This window comes from Cupressus sempervirens, chromosome 4 (genome assembly GCF_028749045.1).
Source record: "Cupressus sempervirens isolate cs-2001-9-10 chromosome 4, ASM2874904v1, whole genome shotgun sequence".
Taxonomy (NCBI): Eukaryota; Viridiplantae; Streptophyta; class Pinopsida; order Cupressales; family Cupressaceae; genus Cupressus; species Cupressus sempervirens.
In genome coordinates this window covers 339989780-340010542 of record NC_143121.1, presented here as the reverse complement: position 1 = coordinate 340010542, position 20763 = coordinate 339989780, and the positions used below count along the sequence as shown (strand labels likewise).

At 34.2% G+C, this 20763-nt stretch overlaps 1 protein-coding gene across 1 annotated transcript; it reads right to left on the bottom strand.

The window, feature by feature from the left end:
- Positions 1-18962: 18962 nt before the first annotated feature.
- LOC149561420 (GRAS family protein RAM1-like) lies at positions 18963-20444 on the bottom strand. Its single transcript, XM_089827812.1, has one exon. The coding sequence runs from the start codon at positions 20442-20444 to the stop codon at positions 18963-18965; it is 1482 nt and encodes a 493-aa protein (XP_089683938.1).
- Positions 20445-20763: the final 319 nt, after the last annotated feature.

Here is a 20763-nt window from a genome sequence, read left to right as displayed (position 1 = left end):
AAAATAATGATCAAAATCATAATATTTTTTTAAATATATGTCTATCAAAATGCATTATTTAATTTCTTTATATTTCATATATAATTATGCCGAGAGGCGTTCTATACAATCACAGCATAGGAATATGCCAAAATAGATTCTCCGTCAATAAAAAAGAAATGGGAGCGGTTACATACTAATTTAATAAAAAATGATTTTATAAATGCATTTTCAATTTGCATTTGTGTTTTGTTTCAATTTTCGTTTTCTTTTTCTTTTTCCAACCGATGGAATGCAAATCGATTGTCAATCTTGTAATAGCGGGAAGCCATAAAGTCATTCCAAAACTTTAAATATATTGCCCTTGTCATATTCGAACATACAAAGAGATATCTGACTTCTGCTTTGTTTTACAATTTCTCTTGATTCCCTTGCTCGAATACGGCGTCCTTAACACCCAAAATTATACATATTTTCATGCCATAATCCACTGCTTCCCATGGAGATCTGAAGAAGGTGTCTGAAGTTTAGGTTATAGCCAATTCGACTACATAGCATTGAGTCAGGTAAGGAGACCTTTCTATAATTATCACTACTCTTTGTGTTGAAGCATTGCTATGATGCTTCTTGTTTTGTCAGATACTGACAAGAAGAGTATGTAGCTACTATTGCCTATTGCAGAGGAAGTTGTAGGGCAAGGAAGAGAAAGAATAAAGGTAGGCTCAATTATTTCGTCAGCGAAGAAGTTTCTTCTTCGCACAGTTTGTCCTTGTCCACAACTTTTAAGGCAAATATTTCCCCACTGTCAATGTTTCTCGCCCGGTATACTTTTCGTTCATGCCGATGCCGATTAGATAACCTATTTCAAAATCTGGCAATTCTGAATCCATTTTTTGTTTACCTTCCTCTGCAGCAAATTTTTAATTTTGAAGGTTGGAATTTTAGAAAGCAGAGACAATGGAGAAATTTTTTCCCTTTCCTATTGGTTTTGATTTGGTTAAATTGATATTGGTTTTCATACTTTTTGGGAACTCATAGCAACACAAAATCACTTGCTCACAGCCAATTCAGATGTGTATAACAATATTCTTTGGGAAAGAATATAGGGCTATCTTTTTTCCTTTTTTCCTTACCATCATGGTGTAATTAGTTTGAAATAAATATTATTTTAGGGTTTTACCAAACTTTGAGTTAATCAATGTTATTTTAATAATTTAGAGTTGATCAATTATTATTTTTAAAACTATAATCTTAATAATTAAGTGTGCAATATAATCTTAATTTTAAATTTATCTAAGCACTTTTATATTTGAGAAATGACATGAAATTTAAAAATATAGAAACATCTTTTTAATATACTTTTTCTTAATTTAGAAATTAAATAAATTTATATAGATATTTATAAAAATATGATATTTAAAAATAACAATTTATTTTCAATACAAAGATACTTTTCTAATATTTTCCTTAAAAAATTTCTAATTACTTACTTTAGAGATGTTTATTCTCAATTATTATTTTAATAATTTAGAGTTGATCAATTATTCATCATTAAGTGTGCAATATAATCTTAATTATGCCGAGAGGCGTTCTATACAATCACAACACAAGAATATGCCTAAATAGATTCTCCGTCAATAAAAAAGAAATGGGAGCAGTTAATACTAATTTAATAAAAAATGATTTTATAAATGCATTTTCAATTTGCATTTGTGTTTCGTTTTAGTTTGCATTTCCTTTTTCTTTTTCCAACTGATGGAATGCAAATCGATTGTCAATCTTGTAACGGCAGGAAGCCATAAAGTCATTCCAAAACTTTAAATATATTGCCCTTGTCATATTCAAACATACACAAAGATATCTGACTTCTGCTTTGTTTTACAATTTCTCTTGATTCCCTTGCTCGGATACGGCATCCTTAACACTCAAAATTATACATATTTGCATGCCATAATCCACTACTTCTCGTGGAGATCTGAAGAAGGTGTCTGGAATTCAGGTTATAGCCAATTTGAATGCATAGCATTGAGTCAGGTAAGGAGATCTTTCTATAATTATCACCGCTCTTTGTGTTGAAGCATTGTTGTGATGATTCTTGTTTTTTCGGATAGTGACAAGAAGAGTATGCAGCTGCTATTGTCTGTTGCAGGGTAAGGAAGAGAATGAATAAGGTAGGCTCAATTATTTTGTCGGTGAAGAAGTTTCTTCTTCGCACAGTTTGTCCTTGTCCACAACTTTTAGGGCAAATATTTCCCCACTATGAATGTTTCTCGTACGGTATACTTTTCATCCATGCCGATGTCGATTAGATGACCAATTTCAAAATCTGGCAATTCTGAATCCATTTTTTGTTTACCTTCCTCTGCAGTGGATTTTTAATTTTGAAGGTTGGGATTTTAGAAAGCAGAGACAATGGAGAAATTTTTCCCCTTTCCTATTTCTTTTGATTTGGTTAAACCAATATTGGTTTTCATACTTTTTGGGAACTCATAGCAACACAAAATCACTTGCGCACAACCAATTCAGATGTGTATAATGATATTCTTTGGGAAAGGATATAGGGCTATCTATTTTCCTTTTTTCCTTACCATCGTGGTGTAATTAGTTTGAAATAAATATTATTTTAGGGTTTTACCAAACTTTGATTTAATCAATGTTATTTTAATAATTTAGAGTTGATCAATTATTATTTTTAAAACTACTTTAGTCACTTATGTGAAATTATTTATGGGATCCTTCATTCTATTTTTTCATTAATTGGCCAATCAAAATTGAGAATTAAAATGCTTAGACAACTTTACTATAGTTTTATTTAATTTTATATTTTCATGATTATAAAATTACTATTTATTTGTTGAGAAAAGTCAAACATTTTGTCGACTCAGACATTCGTCGCTATGTTCTCTTCACCATGGGATATGTCTGGTTTTGTTTATTGTCTATTATTATAGTCATGTTCACATATATTTGGATCCATTTTGGTGGTTGTTGTTGAAGTGAGAATATTTCTATAGCACCAAATAATGGAGTACTGCACAATGTCAAACCTTAGCCTATACCCAGTACCCACAACACAAGTGTTGAATCTCGATCTCAAATGATGCATGAAATGATTAAGGAAAATAGTGAAGATTTAGAGAAGCTGGATCTCAGCTTAACACTCTTTCTAAGCATATATTTTAGCCTGAGATTTTGACTTTTCTTTGCTTTTCAAATTGTTTTTTTCTCATTTTCGTTGTGTTTGGTTAGTGCTTTGATGGTGAAAGAGAGTTTTATTTGAAACATTTCTATAAATAATTATGTTTTGAATGATCCCATCAAAGGAGTGACATAGAGAAAAAACATCATCAGGATGAATGGCCATAAAAAATTGAGAGGCAATTTTAATTATGATTCTTAATGGCCATGACAGAGAAATGGCAATCCTCAAACCATCCAACTTCAATTCAAACTTAAGTACTCATATTCTCCAAAATCACTGCTTTTTTCCATTCCATTTTTTCGGAAGGAATCTCCATTAATAATCTACTACCTGCATGCTTTCCCAATCTCCAATTTTGGTTACTGAATAAAATTTCTTTACCATTAATTAATAGACACACATATTTGAAAGAGAATAATTTCCAATTTTCAATCTTTTTCCTTTTCACAGGAAAGTAAAAAATCTTGATTCATTAACAATCCACTATTTGCATGCTTTCACAAATTTTGATTTTGGTTACTCAATTAATTCTTCCACCTTAATTTTATAGAATCACATTTCTTAATAAATTATAAAAAATCTTAGTATGAAAAATGTATAAGAGATTTATTCTATAAGTAAATTATAAAAAATTGAGCATAAATGGAACATCTTGTTTTTCTAATTGACAATAGTAATGTTTCTATATTCTCTTGCATTATTTTTAGAAGCACCTTTTTAATTTTCAATCACAAAATAATAAAGATAAAATAAAACCATCCTATTTTTTTAATTGAAAATAAATGTCTCTCAAGTAAATAAGAAATATTCTAATTATTGACAATAGTAACATTTTTATATTTTCTTATATTATTTTTAGAAACATCTTTATTATATTCAATTTAAATTGAGAATAAACATCTCTAAAGTAAGTAATTAGAAACATTTTAAGGAAAATATTAGAAAAGTATCTTTGAATTGAAAATAAATTGTTATTTTTAAATATCATATTTTTATAAATATCTATATAAATTTATTTAATTTATAAATTAAGAAAAAGTATATTAAAAAGATGTTTCTATATTTTTTAATTTCATGTCATTTCTCAAATATAAAAGTGCTTAGATAAATTTAAAATTAAGATTATTTTGCACACTTAATGATGAATAAAATTGACAACCTTATTTTTTTAACTTTTTTATGGTTGCAACATTCATTGGGCTTAAAATTCATTATGCTAATTCTCTAATTTGTAAATTTTAGTATGATCATTATTTGGGTCCTCAAATTAATGTTGCAGTAAGATTAATGCAAATCATAAAGACCATTTAGATTACACTAAATTATAATAAAAATAAAATAAATCTCAATCTAATTTTACATAAGGTTGCATACAACTCTTCACCAAAACCATATTAATCATAAAATAAATGCTAATATAATTTGAAAATGTAATGCAAATAATAATTACAATGTATAACATAGAGTTACCCTAACACTAAGTGTAACTGTAAAAATACCATTGGCCATAATTTGAATACGAGCACTACCCTTACCAGTTTTTTATAATCCTAACACTAATATTATTTGTAACTTTGGTTTGTGGTCCTCTCCTTACCTCCTTTATCAAAAATATAAAGTGTCACAATAAAAAGTTAAATTTGATTATAATACGAGAACTACCCCTAACCATGTAAGCTTCACCTTGGGAATATGATTAAACTTAACCATACCAATAAAAATAATCCTAGCAAAAACAAATGTAGCCAAAAGAGAACCATAAATTATAATAAAAAAATTTGTATGCTCAAACAAGATATGACAATGGAAACATTGCAGTATATATATTGAACTTATCATAAGGTTTCTAATAATTAAGTAATGTAATCATATTTATATCCCTAATTATAACCTAATTTGTGACCTAACTCTATCTATTTCCATAACTCTAATCATACACATAACAATAATCATTATCATTAAATCTAGATGTATTTGTAACTAAATTTCTAACCCTATATCTAATCATAAGTCAAACATTGACCTTGTATTCCTAACCTTAACCCAAACCCCATCTATAATCCTAAGACTAACCTTACCCCTAACCTTAACCCTAATCCTAATCCTAACTCTAACCTTGAATGTAAGCATATCTTTGACCTTAAACCTAACTCTAACCCTAACCCTAACCTAACCCTAAACCTAACTAAAACCCTAAATATAAGCATATCTTTAACCTTAATGCTAAATCTAACCCTAACCATTATTCAAACTCTATTCCTAACCCTAACCCTAAGTATAACTCTAACTCTAACCTTGACTCTATATCTAATTCTACTCCTAACCCTAACCCTAATTCTAACCCAAATGTTAGTCTTAATTCTAAGCCTAACCCTCTTTCTGATTCTAACCCTAACTCTAATCCTAAACTTTAATTCTAACCTTCACTCTAACTCTAACCCTAAACTTTATTCTAACCTTCACTCTAACTCTAACTCCAACTCCAACTCTAACTCTAACTCTAACTCTAAAGTTCTAACTCTAGTTCTAACCCTAACTCTAACCCTAAACACAACACTAACACTAACTTTATTTGCAACTTTGGTTTAAGGCCCTTTGCCTACCTCCTTTATCAAAAACATTAAGTGTAACAATAACAAGTTAGCATAACACTAATCATTATCATTAAATCTAGATGTGTTTCTAATTAAATTTCTAACCCTATATCTAATCGTAAGCTAAAAATTGACCTTTCATTCCTAAACCTAACCCAAACCCCATATATAACATTAACATTAACCCTGACCCTAATCCTAAACCTAACTATAACCCTAAACGTAACCATATTTTAACCTTAACCCTAACCCTAACCCTAACCCTCAACATTATTCTAACCCTAAGGCTAACCCTAATTCTAATTCTAACCCTAAATCTAACTCTAATTTTACCCATAACCCTAACCCTCATTTGGATTATAACTCTAAATCTAACCCTAAACCTTATTCTAACCCTCACTCTAACTCTAACCCTACATGTTACCCTAACCTTAACCATTATACTAACCCTACCCCTAACCCTAGTCCTAACCCTAACTATAACCCTAAATGTAAGCATATCTTTAACCTTAACCCTAACCCTAACTATTATTCTTATCTTAACCCTAACCATTATTCTAACCCTAACCCAAACTTGATATATAACCCTTACCCTAACCCTAACCCTAATCCTAAACTTAACTCTAACCCTAAATGTAACCATATCTTTAACCTTAAACGTAACTCTAACCCTAACCTTAACCATTATTCTAACCTTAACCCTAACCCTAACCCTAACTCTAATTCTACTCCTAAACCTAACGCTAATTCTAATCCAAATGTTAATCCTAACTGTTATTCTAATTCTAACCCTAAACCTAACTCTGACCCTAAACCTTATTCTAACCCCTCACTCTAACTCTAACCCTAACCCTAACCCTAACCATTACTCTAACCCTAACCCTAACCCTAACTATAACCCTAAATCTAATCATATCTTTTACCTTAACCCTAACTCAAACCCTAACTGTAACATTAAATCTATTTGTATCTCCAACCCTAATCCTAACCCTAACTCTAACTCTAACTCTAACTCTAACTCTAACTCTAACTCTAACACTAACTCAAACCCTAAACCTAACCCTAATTCTAATGCTCTATCTACCCCTAACTCAAACTATAACCCTAACTCAAACTCTAACCCTAACTCATAATCTAACCCTAAACCTAACCCTAACCCTAACCCTAACCCTAACCCTAACCCTAACCTTAACCCTAACTTTAATCCCAACACTAACATTAACCCTACCCCTATGCCTAACTCTAATCATAAATCTAACTCTACCATAATTCTAGACTCTAACCCTAACCCTAACCTTAACCCTAACCTTAACCTTGACTCAAACCCTTATGCTAACCTTAACCCTGATGCTAACTCTATATATAAACCTAACCCTAACCCTACCCCTAAGACTAATCCTTTCTCTAACTCTAACCCTAGCTGTAACCGTAACCCTTTCCCTATCTCTAACTGTAACCCTAAATATAACTCTATCATAATTGGACTTTAACCCTAACTATAACCCTAACCTTTACCTTGACTCAAAAGTCTAACCCTAACCCTAACTCAAACCCTAAACCTAACCCTAATCCTAACCTTAATTCTAATACTTTTCTACCCCTCACTCAAACTATAACCCTAACCCTAACACAAACTCTTTTATTCAAATATAAAAGAGTTTGACTTAGGGTTAGGGTTATAGTTTATGTTAACTCTTATATTCTAATATAATGGAAGGCAATGCTGCCATTTTTCTTATATTATATTGCTAACTCTTTTATTCAAATATATTTTATGCTAACTCTTATATTCTAATACTAAACCTAACCCTGACCCTAACCCTAACCCTAACCCTAACCCTTTCTCTACCCCTATCTCTAATCCTAACTATGATCCTAATATTAAGCCTAACCCTAACCCTCATCCTAACCATTTCTTTACCCCTATCTCTAACCCTAACCCTAACCCTAACCCTAACCTTAACCCTAACCCTACCCCTAACTTTAACCCTAAATCTAACTCTACCATAATTAGACTCTAACCTAGCCCTAACTATTATCCTAACCTTAACCCTAACCCTGATCCTAACCATTTCTTTACACCTATCTCTAACGCTAACCCTAACCCTAACTCTAATCCTAACCTAACTCTAACTCTAATTCTAATACTAACTCTAACCTAAACCCTAACCCTACCCCTAACTCTAACTCTTAATCTAACTCTACCATAATTGGACTTTAATATTATACCCAACTCTATATATAAATGTAACCCTAACAATAACCTTAAGCCTAACCATTTCTCTAACTCCAACACTAAACCTAACTACAACTATAACCCTACCCCTACCTCTAATTGTACCCCTAAATCTTACTCTACCGTAATTGGACTTCAACCCTAATTGTAATGGTAACCCTAACTCAACCTTAACCCTAACTCAAAACTCTAACCCTAACTATAACTAAAACCCTGACTCAAACTCAAACCCTAAATCTAACCCTAATCCTAACCATAATTCCTATGCTCTATCTACCCCTAACTCAAACTATAACCCTAACTAGGCTAACTCATATTTTAATCCTAAACTTAACCCTAACCCTTTCTCTATGGCTATCTCTAACCCTAACCCTAATTCCAATCCTAACCTTAACCATAACTCTAATCCTAACACTAACCCTAATCCTAACCATAATCCTACCCCTAACTCTAACCCTAAATATAACTCTAACTATAAATCTAACTCTACCATAATTAGACTCTAATCCTAACCCTAATCCTTAGTTTAACCTTCACTAAAACCATAACCTAACCCTAACTCTAACCTTAACCCTGACTCAAAACTCTAACCCTAACCTTAACCCTTACTTTAATCTAGACAAAAACCATAGCCCTAACCCTAACCCTAACCTTAACCCCGACTCAAACCCTTACCCTAACCTTAACCTTGATGTAACTCTACATACAACCCTAACTCTAAATATAAACCTAACCTTAACCATCACCCTAAAACTAACCCTTTCTCTACCCCTTTCTCTAACTCTAACTATAAATCTAATTTTAACCCTAACCCTAATCCTAATTTTAAACCTAATTATAACCCTAATTTCAACTCTAACTCTAGCTCTCATTCGAGCTCCAATTCTAACTCTATCTCTAACTCAAACCCTAACTCTAATTCTAATCCTAACCCTAACTATATTTGTAACCTAAACCCTTATTCTTACCCTTTCCCTTAACTTAACCCTAACCCTAACTCTAATTCTAACCCTAACTATATTTGTAACCCTAATTCTAACCCTAATCCTAACATTAACTCTAACTCTAATTCTAAACCTAACCCTAACTTTAACCCTAACAAGATCTGTAATCCTAAAAATAACCCTAGCCCTAACCCTAATGCTAACCCTGACTCTAAGTGTAACTCTATTCCTGACCATAACTCTAACCTTATCCATAACTCAAACCCTAACAATAGCTCTAACCCTAACACTAACCCTAATTTAAATCTTAATGCCAACCCTAACTCTAATTCTAATCCTAATCCTAACTATAACTCTACTCTTCAATATAACATTTTACATAACAATATGCTTAAAATAAAACTAAACTAAACTGATGAAAATAAACACCATATATAGAATTAAAAAATAAAATGTTCAAGAATAATTTTGTAGTAAGTTTACACTATTACAATTTTATAGTAAGTTTATACAATTGTATTTAAAAAGAAATAAATAATTTGGCACTAACCTTTAAAAAATAGAAAAAAAAATTAAAAATACTTTCCCTCTTGCGCTGCGATTGTCACTAGCTTTTATATATATATATATATATATATATATATATATATATATATATATATCAAGGCGCCTATTTTCATTTTCATAAATTCCAACTGTGATTAAAATAACCTTGGGATTAAATGAAAATAGACGCCTTGAGAATGATTACTCTCGGCGTTATATATATATATATATATATATATATATATATATATAATCTAGTATAATACTATTTTTTTATTACAGTGTATATATTTAGACCTATTATTATTATTAGTTTATAGTGTATTGTGCCATCTCTATCATATAAATTTAACTCTAATTTTAAACATGTCATATTTGAAATAACACTTCAAATTAAAAACATAATTTAAAAAATAAAATAATGAATAAATCATTTTCAATATTTTGATTGCTTTGATATTGTTTTTGAACATTTATAGGAAGTTAATTTGAAAAGCTCTAATGTGTGAGTTGGTAAATTATTTTTATAGGTGTATACTGGACCTTTAGGAATGAATTAAGAATTTATGATTTGAATTTTTTTTTATTGAAAGGGGATAGCTTTAGGTACATTTAAATTTTGAATATTGAACTTTAGAATTTATCTTATTGAAAAAGAATGAATTTGAATTCTATGACAATATTTTTTTTTTTTTTTGCCGTATACTATCATTTTTAAGATTATATCTTATTATGGAAGTACCCATTACACCTTGTTGAAGTGCAATTGCTAATAATATTTTGAATACATGAATGTTCCATAGTATGTAGTGTGCATTACAGAGATCCAACATGCATATCTCAAGAACGAATTAATGAATTAGAGAGGCATAGGAAGGGGCAATGCTATAGAACGTTTCTTTTGGTGATGTGACTGTGCAGTGACATCCCACCATATAAAAAGGCACTCTATCTTACATACACCGGACATGAAAGCACATACAGTGGATATTCGTTGGGTAAGGAGACATGCAATGCGTAGCAGTGTATTATAATTATTCCATCATACAAAAGTAAATATATATACCAACGCAGCATACACATTTGGAATCATCAAACGAGAAAGAAGTGATTGCAGAAGGAATAAATAGAGAAAGAAGGACAGTAACTTGAGAGTCTCATCACTGCCTATGAAGGCTAATCGCACCATATGATAGCTAACTCGACCAAATACCCGGGCTGCTGGCTAGTGTAATCGTTAACAACAGATAATTATGATATCCGGACTCTAATCTATGAAGATTCGTTGCAGATAATAAACGGAGGCAAAAGGACCAAAAATAAAATAATATATATTGGGTAAGAGATCCAATTTTAAAAGTTCAAGGAGGAGAAGGGGAAAGAAGAAAGTATTAGAATAAAGAATAAATACAAATTATTCTATGTCATCCTTTAAAATCATATACTAATGTAGAAATTAAGTTTAAGAAAATAAGTCAATTTTGACTATATAACACTTTTGATATAAAAATCAAGTCTTAGTGTGTGATGTTTAATCTATAGACTTCATAAAAAATAATAAACTAAAAGAACCTTTGAATTTTTATTAATTTAGTTAGCAAATCATATGTCATCACTGAAATGACACAGGGACATAAATAGACATCCATTCAGTCTCTAATATATGATCTCTGTTACGGGAATGATCATTTGAGTTGGGACGTAGAAAGAAGAGAAAATTCAAACTACACCAATGAAGGAAGAATCTACTCAAAATTCAATCATCAAAATATGAGATCGACGTGATAAATAGAAACAATCAACACCGTATGTGTTATAAAATTAATGCGACCATCACAGATGACAATGACCAGTTGTAATCGCAGCAAATAGACTAATGTGCATTTTACAAGGACTGTGAAGAGGGTGCGTCTCATAGAAATCAACCTTTTCAGTTTGTTAGAAAATGTTCATATACATTGAAATAAGGGGGATCAAGAGAAAACATAGAAACATAGCAAATGATTGTTCTAAACAGTTCATTATGGCTATCATAGAAGTGGGGGCCAAAATACAGATAAGTAATGAACCTTGGTCCGCAAATATATTAACCTACAAAAGCATCACTATAAGTGAGGAAGATAGGGAAAGTATTGTGTGCATCACAAAAGGATGAAGTTAGAGAAGTTAGAAAAGAAAGTAGGGTAAGATCCATGAAAAGTATAACAGATTTATATTGAGAAATATATACTGAACATGTACTAAAGATATATGTATGAGGAAAACAATGAGAGATTATATGAGATTCTTGTAAAGACGATGATGCATGAGGGCATTCAAACCTACACGAAGAGAGGGTTTTGTAATTGTCCAAACATCCCAGCCCAACAAGATTGGGGACATTACACAACTGACCTAACCGTAGATGGCCCCGAAGAGGAAATCTTCATTTTAGGTGTAGAGGCCAAATATGTTGGAATATTTAATGTAGTTGTTGTTTTTCCCTGGAGCCAAACGCCCACCTACCACCCCTAAATGTTCAGAAAATTTATTACAAGCAAGTGAGTTTTTCAAATTCACAAATGAGGGGGAAAACATTTTTGGTAGAAAACAAAAGGAATGTTCTATTCCATTTGACCATAAGATAGAGAGACATCAGAGTGAAGGAAAAGAAAAGCAGATCAGAGAGTTGCAGAGAGAAGAGAAGTGATCAGCAGATCCAGTCGTCAGAGTGCAGAGAAAAGAAAGTTCATTTTGTGCCTGCAGTTGCACATGTTTCTTCTCTGGTCACTCTGTAAGTTTATTATTTGTTTGATTTGACCTATTGAAGCAGTGATTTCTCTAGGCATTGTAGTATGTAGCCATTAGAGCTGTAAGTTTGAAGTTTAAAGTTTGAAATTTTTTCAGTTTGAAGTTTAGGGTTATTTTAGGGTTTTCTGGTTGAAGTCAACTGCTCCCAAAATTTGTAATGGATTAATCAAGTTGAATAGTAAAGAAAACAGGCATACTTGAATCCATTACTCTTCCCTTTGTTTATTGCATTTGATAAGTTTATTGTATAGTATTTCAAGCTTTGGATCTCTAGTTTTAATGGTGAAAATATTCATGTCATAAGTCTGCACTCGGTATTGTCTTTGGTAGAAGACATTCTCTATAGTGGCTACTGAATTCACTCGGTGCCTTCTTCTACCAAGCTTCACCCTCCTAAGGCTACCAAGTTCACTTGGCATCCACACTACCGAGCTCACTCGGCATCCTTTGGCTACCGAGTTGCTTGCTCTTCATTTACCGAGCTCACTTGGTAACCTCTCCTGCCACTTGATTTCTTAATGTTTACCAAGCAAAACTGCTACTCAATAATAGTTTGGGCTGAGAAAATTTTTAGGTTTAGGGTTGTGAGTTTTGAAGTTGTATTAATATTTCTCACATGGTATCAGAGCTTTGAGGCCCCACATCCATAGTGAGTTAGGGAAAAGTTTTTTCTGAGATATTTATCATGGCAGGAGATGCAAGAAAGATATGTCAGCAGCCACCATCATTCAATGGACAAAATTATGATACATGGGCAAAGAAAATGAGAACCATTATGGTTGCTAATGATTTGTGGGATTTTGTGGTTAATGGATTCAATGATGTGACAGACCCAGCTCAGTATGTTGTCCTCACAATTGGACAAAAGACTCATTTGAAAGAGTCAAGGAGGAAAGATGCCAAGGCATTAAGTCTTATTAAGGTAGCAATGACAAAGACAGTTTTTCCAAAGACTGCAACAGCAAATTATGCAAAGGAAGCATGGGATATCCTTGAGACAAACTTCAAGGGGACTGATAAAGTCCACAAAGTAAAGCTATAGAACATAAGGAGGGAGTTTGAGAACCTTCAGATGAAGGAAAATGAATCAGTTTCAGACTTCATTTCAAGGACCTCAAATGTGATTAACCAACTAAAGTCAAATGGAGAAGACTATCAAGAGTAGAGGATAGTGGAGAAGATATTGAGGATTTTACCTCATAAATATGACAATTTGGTCATGACCATAGAAGAGGCAAAAGACCTCACTGTTTTGACAATGGATGATTTAATGGGTACACTTCAAACCCATGAGCATAGGATCAATAGATCTATATCTTCTACTTCCCAAGAGCAAGAATTCAAGGCTTAGTCAAATCCAAGAGGAAGGGAGAGAGGAAGAAATGGCTCAGGCAGAAACTCCAGAGGCAGAGGCCAAGGTAATGGTGGACAAAAAAATGCTGTAGCAAAAAGCTCAGGAAGAGCAGATGGAGCAAGTAGCTCACAAAATACTTCAAGAGGAGGTAACAAAAATTACAACTCAAATAGAAGTAATGTAGAATGATACTACTATCATAAATATGGTCATTATTCAAGTGAATGTTGGAAGACACAAAATGATCAGTCAGGACAAGAAAATGTGGCGGATGTGAACATAGAAAGTGGAAAGAATGCCACTGCCTTTATCATGTGTAATGTTGGTGAAGAAGGAAGCCCTGAGGTTTGGTACATTGACAGTGGATGTAGCAACCACATGAGTGGTAATGAAATCTTGTTTTCATTCATTAACAAGAGTTTCAAATCAGAGATTAAAATAGGTAACAAAGGAACCCTACCAGTTGTGGGCAAAAGATCTATTATGGTCCGCACCAAGAAAGGTGAGAAGAAGGAAATACAAAATGTGTATTTCACCCTTGGTATGAAGCACAATTTGATGAGCATTGGTCAGCTCATTCAAAATGTATACAAAGTGCTGATGGAGAATGACAAGAATGACAGGTGTATCATTCAAGAAAAGGATGGGAGCAAGAATTTACTTGCAGCAGTTCAAATGACAAAGAACAAAATGTTTCCCTTGAAGATAGAGACATGTTTCTCATCTCAAGTTGGTGCTGCACCTTCCACACAATCAGCTCTAAGGAGTGTGATTGAAAACCCCTTACAGTTATGGAACCTCAGATATGGTCATCTTGGCTATGCTACTTTAAATTTATTGTCAAATAAAAGAATGGTAGAAGGTTTTCCACACATAGAAAATTCATGTGACAAGTGTGAAGCTTGTATTTTGGGTAAACAACATAGGCTTCCCTTTAATTCTGGAAATTCTAGGAGGGCTAGATATCCATTAGAGTTAGTGCATACTGACCTAGTCGGTCCTATGCAAGTTACTTTCATTGGAGGGAGTACTTATTTTATGACGTTTATAGATGATTTCAGTCATAGGACATGGGTGTATTTCTTAAAGAATAAATCTGAAGCATTTGATAAATTTGTAGAATTTAAAGCCCAGGCTAAAAGAGAACGTGGACACTATATCAAAGTCCTAAGATTAGATAGAGGAGGGGAGTATACCTCCAATTATTTTGTAAATTTTTGCAAGAAACATGGCATAAAGAAAGAGCTCATAGCTAGCTATACACCACAGCAAAATGGAGTGGCTAGAAGAAAGAACAAGACCATTGTTGAAATGGCAAGGAGCATGATGAAAGAGAAAGTTCTTCCAACTGAATTTTTGGGAGAGGCTGTGGCAACAACAGTTTACCTAATTAATAGGTGTCCTACAAAGGCAGTCCGTAATAGAATTCCAATGGAAGCATGGTCACGAGGAAGATGGATAGTTGAACACCTAAGGGTGTTTGGATGTGTTGCATATGCACATGTGCCTAAAGAGAAAAGGCAAAAATTAGATGACAAAGGAGTGAAGTGCATCTTCACAAGGTATAGCTTAGAATCAAAGGCATACAGATTGTATGACCCATTGAATAACAAGATGACTCTTTCAAGAGATGTGAAATTTCTTGAAAATCAGTCTTGGTATGGTCCAACTGATGAGTCACCAAGCACTTCAAGTAAAGTGCCAATTATAAGTGAAGAGGATGCTAACAAACAGCAAGAAGAAGGAGCAGATAGAAGAAAAGGCAAGCAACCTCAGTCATTACCAAGCTCCTCTAGGCATGACTGAGTGTCAGTGCCTAGCAGCAACATCGAAGATTCTAATCCCACACTCTCCTCCTTGTTACCAAGAAAGACCAAGAGTCTTAGGGAAATATACCAAGATGAAAGGTATGAAGATTATGATGAGAGTGTTAATTTTGCATTATTTTCTCATAGTGATCCAATATTTTTTGAAGAAGCTATTAAGGAGAAGAAATGGTGTAAGGCCATGGATGAGGAGATAGATGTTATAGATATGAATGAGACAATTTGCCTCACAAGAAGCAAGTAATTGGATTGAAATGGGTCTACAAGACCAAATGCAATGCTGAAGGCAAAATTGATAGGCATAAGACAAGGCTGGTAGTCAAGGGCTACAAATAGCAGTATGGTAGAGATTATGATAAGACATATGCCTCGGTTGCAAGAATGGAATTCGTGTGTGCTGTCATAGCAATTGCAGCTTAGCACAAATGGAAGGTATATCAAATGGATGTGAAGTCCGCCTTCCTAAATGGTATATTGAAAGAAAAAGTATATGTGGAGCAACCACCTAGTTATGAAGTTGCAAGTAAAGAACACAAAGTATATAGATTGAAGAGAGCTCTTTATGGGCTCAAGCAAGCTCCAAGGGTATGGTATAGTAGGATTGACTCATATTTGATGAGCAATGCCTTTAGCAAAAGCAATGGTGAGCCTACTCTCTACATCAAGGCAAAAAATGGAAATGTGTTGATTGTTGTCTTGTATGTAGATGATTTAATTTTTACTCGTAATGAAAAGACTCTAATTGGTGAGTTCAAAGAGGCCATGAAAAATGAATTTGAAATGACACACCTAGATCTTTTGAAATACTTTCTAGGCATAGAAGTAAAAGAAATGCATGATGGCATCTTCATCTCTCAAGAAAAATATGCAAGTCAGATCTTGGAGAGATTTAAAATGCAGAACAGTAAGGCAGCCCCCACACCAACAGTAGTAGGTATAAAGTTGAGCAAAGAAGACTCTAGCAAGAGAGTGGATCCAACACTATACAAGAGTATGGTTGGAAGTCTAATGTACTTAACTGCAACTCAGCCAGACCTAATGCATGCAGTAAGTCTAATTTTCAGATTTATGGAAACACTAAAGGATTCTCATTGACAAGTAGGAAAGAGGATCCTAAGGTATGTGAAAGGTACCAAGGGATTTGAAATTTTGTATACTAAAAATGATGATTTCAAGTTGGTGGGTTACACAGATAGTGATTGGGCTAGAAGTATAGATGAAAGGAAGAGCACTTCCAGATAAATGTTTTATATGGGATCGAGTGCAATTTCATGGGCATCCAAAAAGCAACCTATTGTTCCTCAATCTACAGTAGAGGCTGAATACATAGTAGCAAATACAGCAGCATGTCAAGCAATTTGGCTAAGGAGGATCTTGACAGACTTAAATGAAAGGCAAGAGGATGGAACAACACTTTATTGTGACAACATCTCATCTATTGCATTGTCCAAGAATCCAGTCTTCCATGGGAGAAGCAAGCATATTGAAATCAGATATCACTTCATTAGAGAGTTGGTGGAGAATGGGGATATCAAAATGGAATTTTGTAAGTCTGAGCAGCAGCTAGCAGACATTTTTACCAAGTCATTAGGGATTGGAATTTTTGTACACCTAAGAGAAAGTCTTGGTGTAGTTGATTTGGATCAGCAGTGATCCTTGTTTGTTTGGCTCAGGACAAAGGGAGAGTGTTGAAATATTTAATGCGGTTGTTGTTTGTCCCTGGAGCTAAACGCCCACCTACCACCCTTGAATATTCAAAAAAATTATTACGGGCAGGTGAGTTTTTCAAATTCACAAATGAGGGGGAAAACATTTTTGGTAGAAGACAAAAGGAATGTTCTATTCCATTTGACCATAAGACAGAGAGACATCAGAGTGAAGGAAAAGAAGGGCAGATCAGAGAGTTGCAGAGAGAAGAGAAGTGATCAACAGATTCAGTCATCAGAGTGCAGAGAAAAGGAAGTTTATTTTGTGCCTGTAGTTGCACATGTTTCTTCTCTGGTCACTCTGTAAGTTTATTATTTGTTTGATTTAACCTGTTGAAATAGTGATTGCTCCAGGCATTGTAGTATGCAACCATTACAACTATAAGTTTGAAGTTTAAAGTTTGAAGGTTTTTCAATTTGAAGTTTTTTCAATTTGAAGTTTTTTCAGTTTGAAGTTTAGGGTTATTTTAGGATTTTCTGGTTGAAGCTGAATGCTCCCAGATTTTGTAATGGTTTAATCAAGTTTAATAGTAAAGAAAACAAGCATACTTGAATCCATTACTCTTCCCTTTGTTTATTACATTTGATAAGTTTATTGTTGAGTATTACAAGCTTTGGATCTCTGGTTTTAATGGTGAAAATATTCACGTCATAAGTCTGCACTTGGTATTGTCTTTGGTAGAAGACATTCTCTGCAGTGGCTACTGAGTTCACTCAGTGCCTTCTTCTACTGAGCTTCACCCTCCTGTGGCTACTGAGTTCACTCAGCATCCACACTACCGAGCTCACTTGGCATCCTTTGGCTACCGAGTTGCTTGCTCTTCATTTACCGAGCTCACTCGGTAACCTCTCCTGCCACTTAGTTTCTTAATATTTACCGAGCAAAACTGCCACTCGGTAATAGTTTGTGCCGAGCAAATTTTTAGGTTTAGGGTTGTGAGTTTTAGAGTTGTATTAATATTTCTCACAAAACATTTGAGAGGAGTAAATCATCTTTTTAACTCCCAATGTGATGTGAAGAAGCTTCATCTCCTCCAAGAAAAAGGTCAACATAAAGCATAATTCACAAGTCCACAAAGCCCCTCACTTGGAACAAGGAATCCCAATATTTTTGTCCTCTAAATCTGCACCCAAATGTACATGACCAGATTACTTTTCCTAATGCCTCTTGTCATGATTTGGACCCACACCAATGACCAGTGAACGGTAAAGAGCCAGACATGATGTTTCCTACTCTCCACATGGAACCATTGCTTAAAAACACTTCCCATTCTTCTCCATTTGCAAATACATTACTTTGAAATTGTACATTTGTGTTGTAAGCTATTAACGCTTTAACAATCAATAAGTGTTACTAATTATAACAAGATGAACAAATGATTAAGTCACTTTGATTATATAATTCTATAATGTAAATAGTAAAAATAACAAAACAACCAAGTGATTAATATGATTTCATTTAATAACTAATAATAATAATAACAACATGTATAATCCACCAAACACAAAAATATAAAAGAAGTTAGTTCAGTAAAATGTTCCAAGATTAATGCCCCTGAACTTACTTGAGCGATGACTTAGATTGCTACACATATGAGGTTTTAAAACCACTACAATAATTGCTACACACTTGAGCGATGCTATATTTTATTGCAAACCACTACAATAATTGTACCAGCATTGGGAGAAAACCAGAAAAAAGAAAAAGGAAAAAAACATAAGAGAAAAGTAAATTGTAGAAGCTATAATGCAGAACAGACTGACCAAGCATTTACGCAAACACATTCATCCACAGGTCCATAAGGATGTTGCAGATATTGGGGTATTTTTCCACCCAGTTATGAGGGCATCCCCGTTGGCCTCAAGACTATAGCACTCTGTATTAGGAAATTCTTTCAACAGTAACCTTGCCTGATACCAAGCTTGATAACTAAAGCTCATCTCCCTCAATCCCATGTGTTTGAAAAAACTTCTCCACACATCAATTTTAACATGTCCAACTCTCCTTTCAATCCCCTCACAAGCAATAATATTCCTTAGCTGGCTTCCCAAGACCATTTCCTCAAAGTTGACCCTTCGAGGATCAAGTCTATCTGGAATGACCACATCCCAGCAATCAAAAGCAGCGCTGCTAAAGAAAAGCACATCAACGAAACGCTTATCGAAAGAAGGAGAGTTGGTATCAGCCTCAACTTCTATAATCACCATTATCCGGGGTTTCAATCTCTTTATAACATAAACAACATTCTCCAGAAGGCTCCCGTTATACAAAAGCCTATGGAGAACAGAGTGAGCGAACACTGCAACAGCCTCACCAGGTTTAACATTGAACATGCCTTCGTGAATCTCCTCCATACTCTCGATCTGCACCATTCTGTACGAAAACGGGATTTCCAAGAACCCAGCGAGCTCATGAAGTCTTCTTCCGCTATCTTTCAGGTCATCTTCATCCATTCCAATTGCTGTGATCCTCAAAAGCTCAATAGGGTAGGAAGAACGTTTTAAGGCAAGGCTCTGCATAAGCACTGACCATTGGCAGCCATTCCGAATCTCCAGATCTATCACATGAATTCTTCTGGAGTTTCCCACGGTGTCTAAGATTGCCTGCACAGACGTTAACTGCACCAGTTTCACATAGGGCAGAAATCTGCAGTAGAAATCAAGCACCTGATTGAATTCGGCTCTGTTATAACCGCTATTGAATTTGTTGGCGAAATTGAGGGGCGGCTTTAGAGGATAACTTAACTCCGCACAAGTCTGGCGTTCGATTCTTTCCAGCAGCGCCTGGCAGAAATAATAACAGAACCTCTGAACAGTGTTTCCCCACTGCGAAGAGAAGTTACGACATTGCCTCAGAAGCCTCGCCGCCTGATCATATTGTTTGTGGCTTATACACTCCGCAGAAGTGTAAAGAAGATGAACCAATTCCAGGCCCTGCTGATCTTCAGTTCCGAGAGAAGGGTTGACAAAGCGAGACTCAATTCCGCCTCCTAGATACCGTGCACCAGCGAGTCTCACGATTTCCTCACATGACAGCGCCGCTGAAACATCATAAGGTGGCCGCGATGAAAAATCGTGAAACTGCCCTGAAATTAAACTTAACCCCGTCTGCTCGTTCTTGTAGATTCGCGGACACTTAGTATTTCTATAACCAGACAGTGGAATGATCTCAACCATTGCTGTCTTTGCCTTGTGCTCAGTGACAGAAAAATCACGAGAATGTTGCGGTTTAGTGTAAACAGATGTCTGATCATATTTCTCTGCCATTGCTGCTCATTTACAGGAAAATCAGGAGATCCAACATATATTTAACAAGGCATGTTTTCGTCGACAGAATCTTGCCGTTTACTATGGAGGGGTAAATCCAACATATATTTAACAACGTTTCCGTGGCGACAGGATTCCATAAATGGCCCATCTTGGACTCCATACAAATGCTAAAATACAATGATCTTTGAAAACAACACTGAAATTGATTGGATATCTCGCCAAAACCTTGCTGTAATGTAAACTAGTGAGAGAGATTCGATCCCTTTCGTGTTGTGCAAAATACAAGCTTCAAAACCGAGAGGCTTTCAAATCTTAT

Excerpts from the sequence above, each read along its gene's own strand:
- LOC149561420 (XM_089827812.1), bottom strand. The coding sequence starts at position 20,444 with ATGGCAGAGAAATATGATCAGACATCTGTTTACACTAAACCGCAACAT.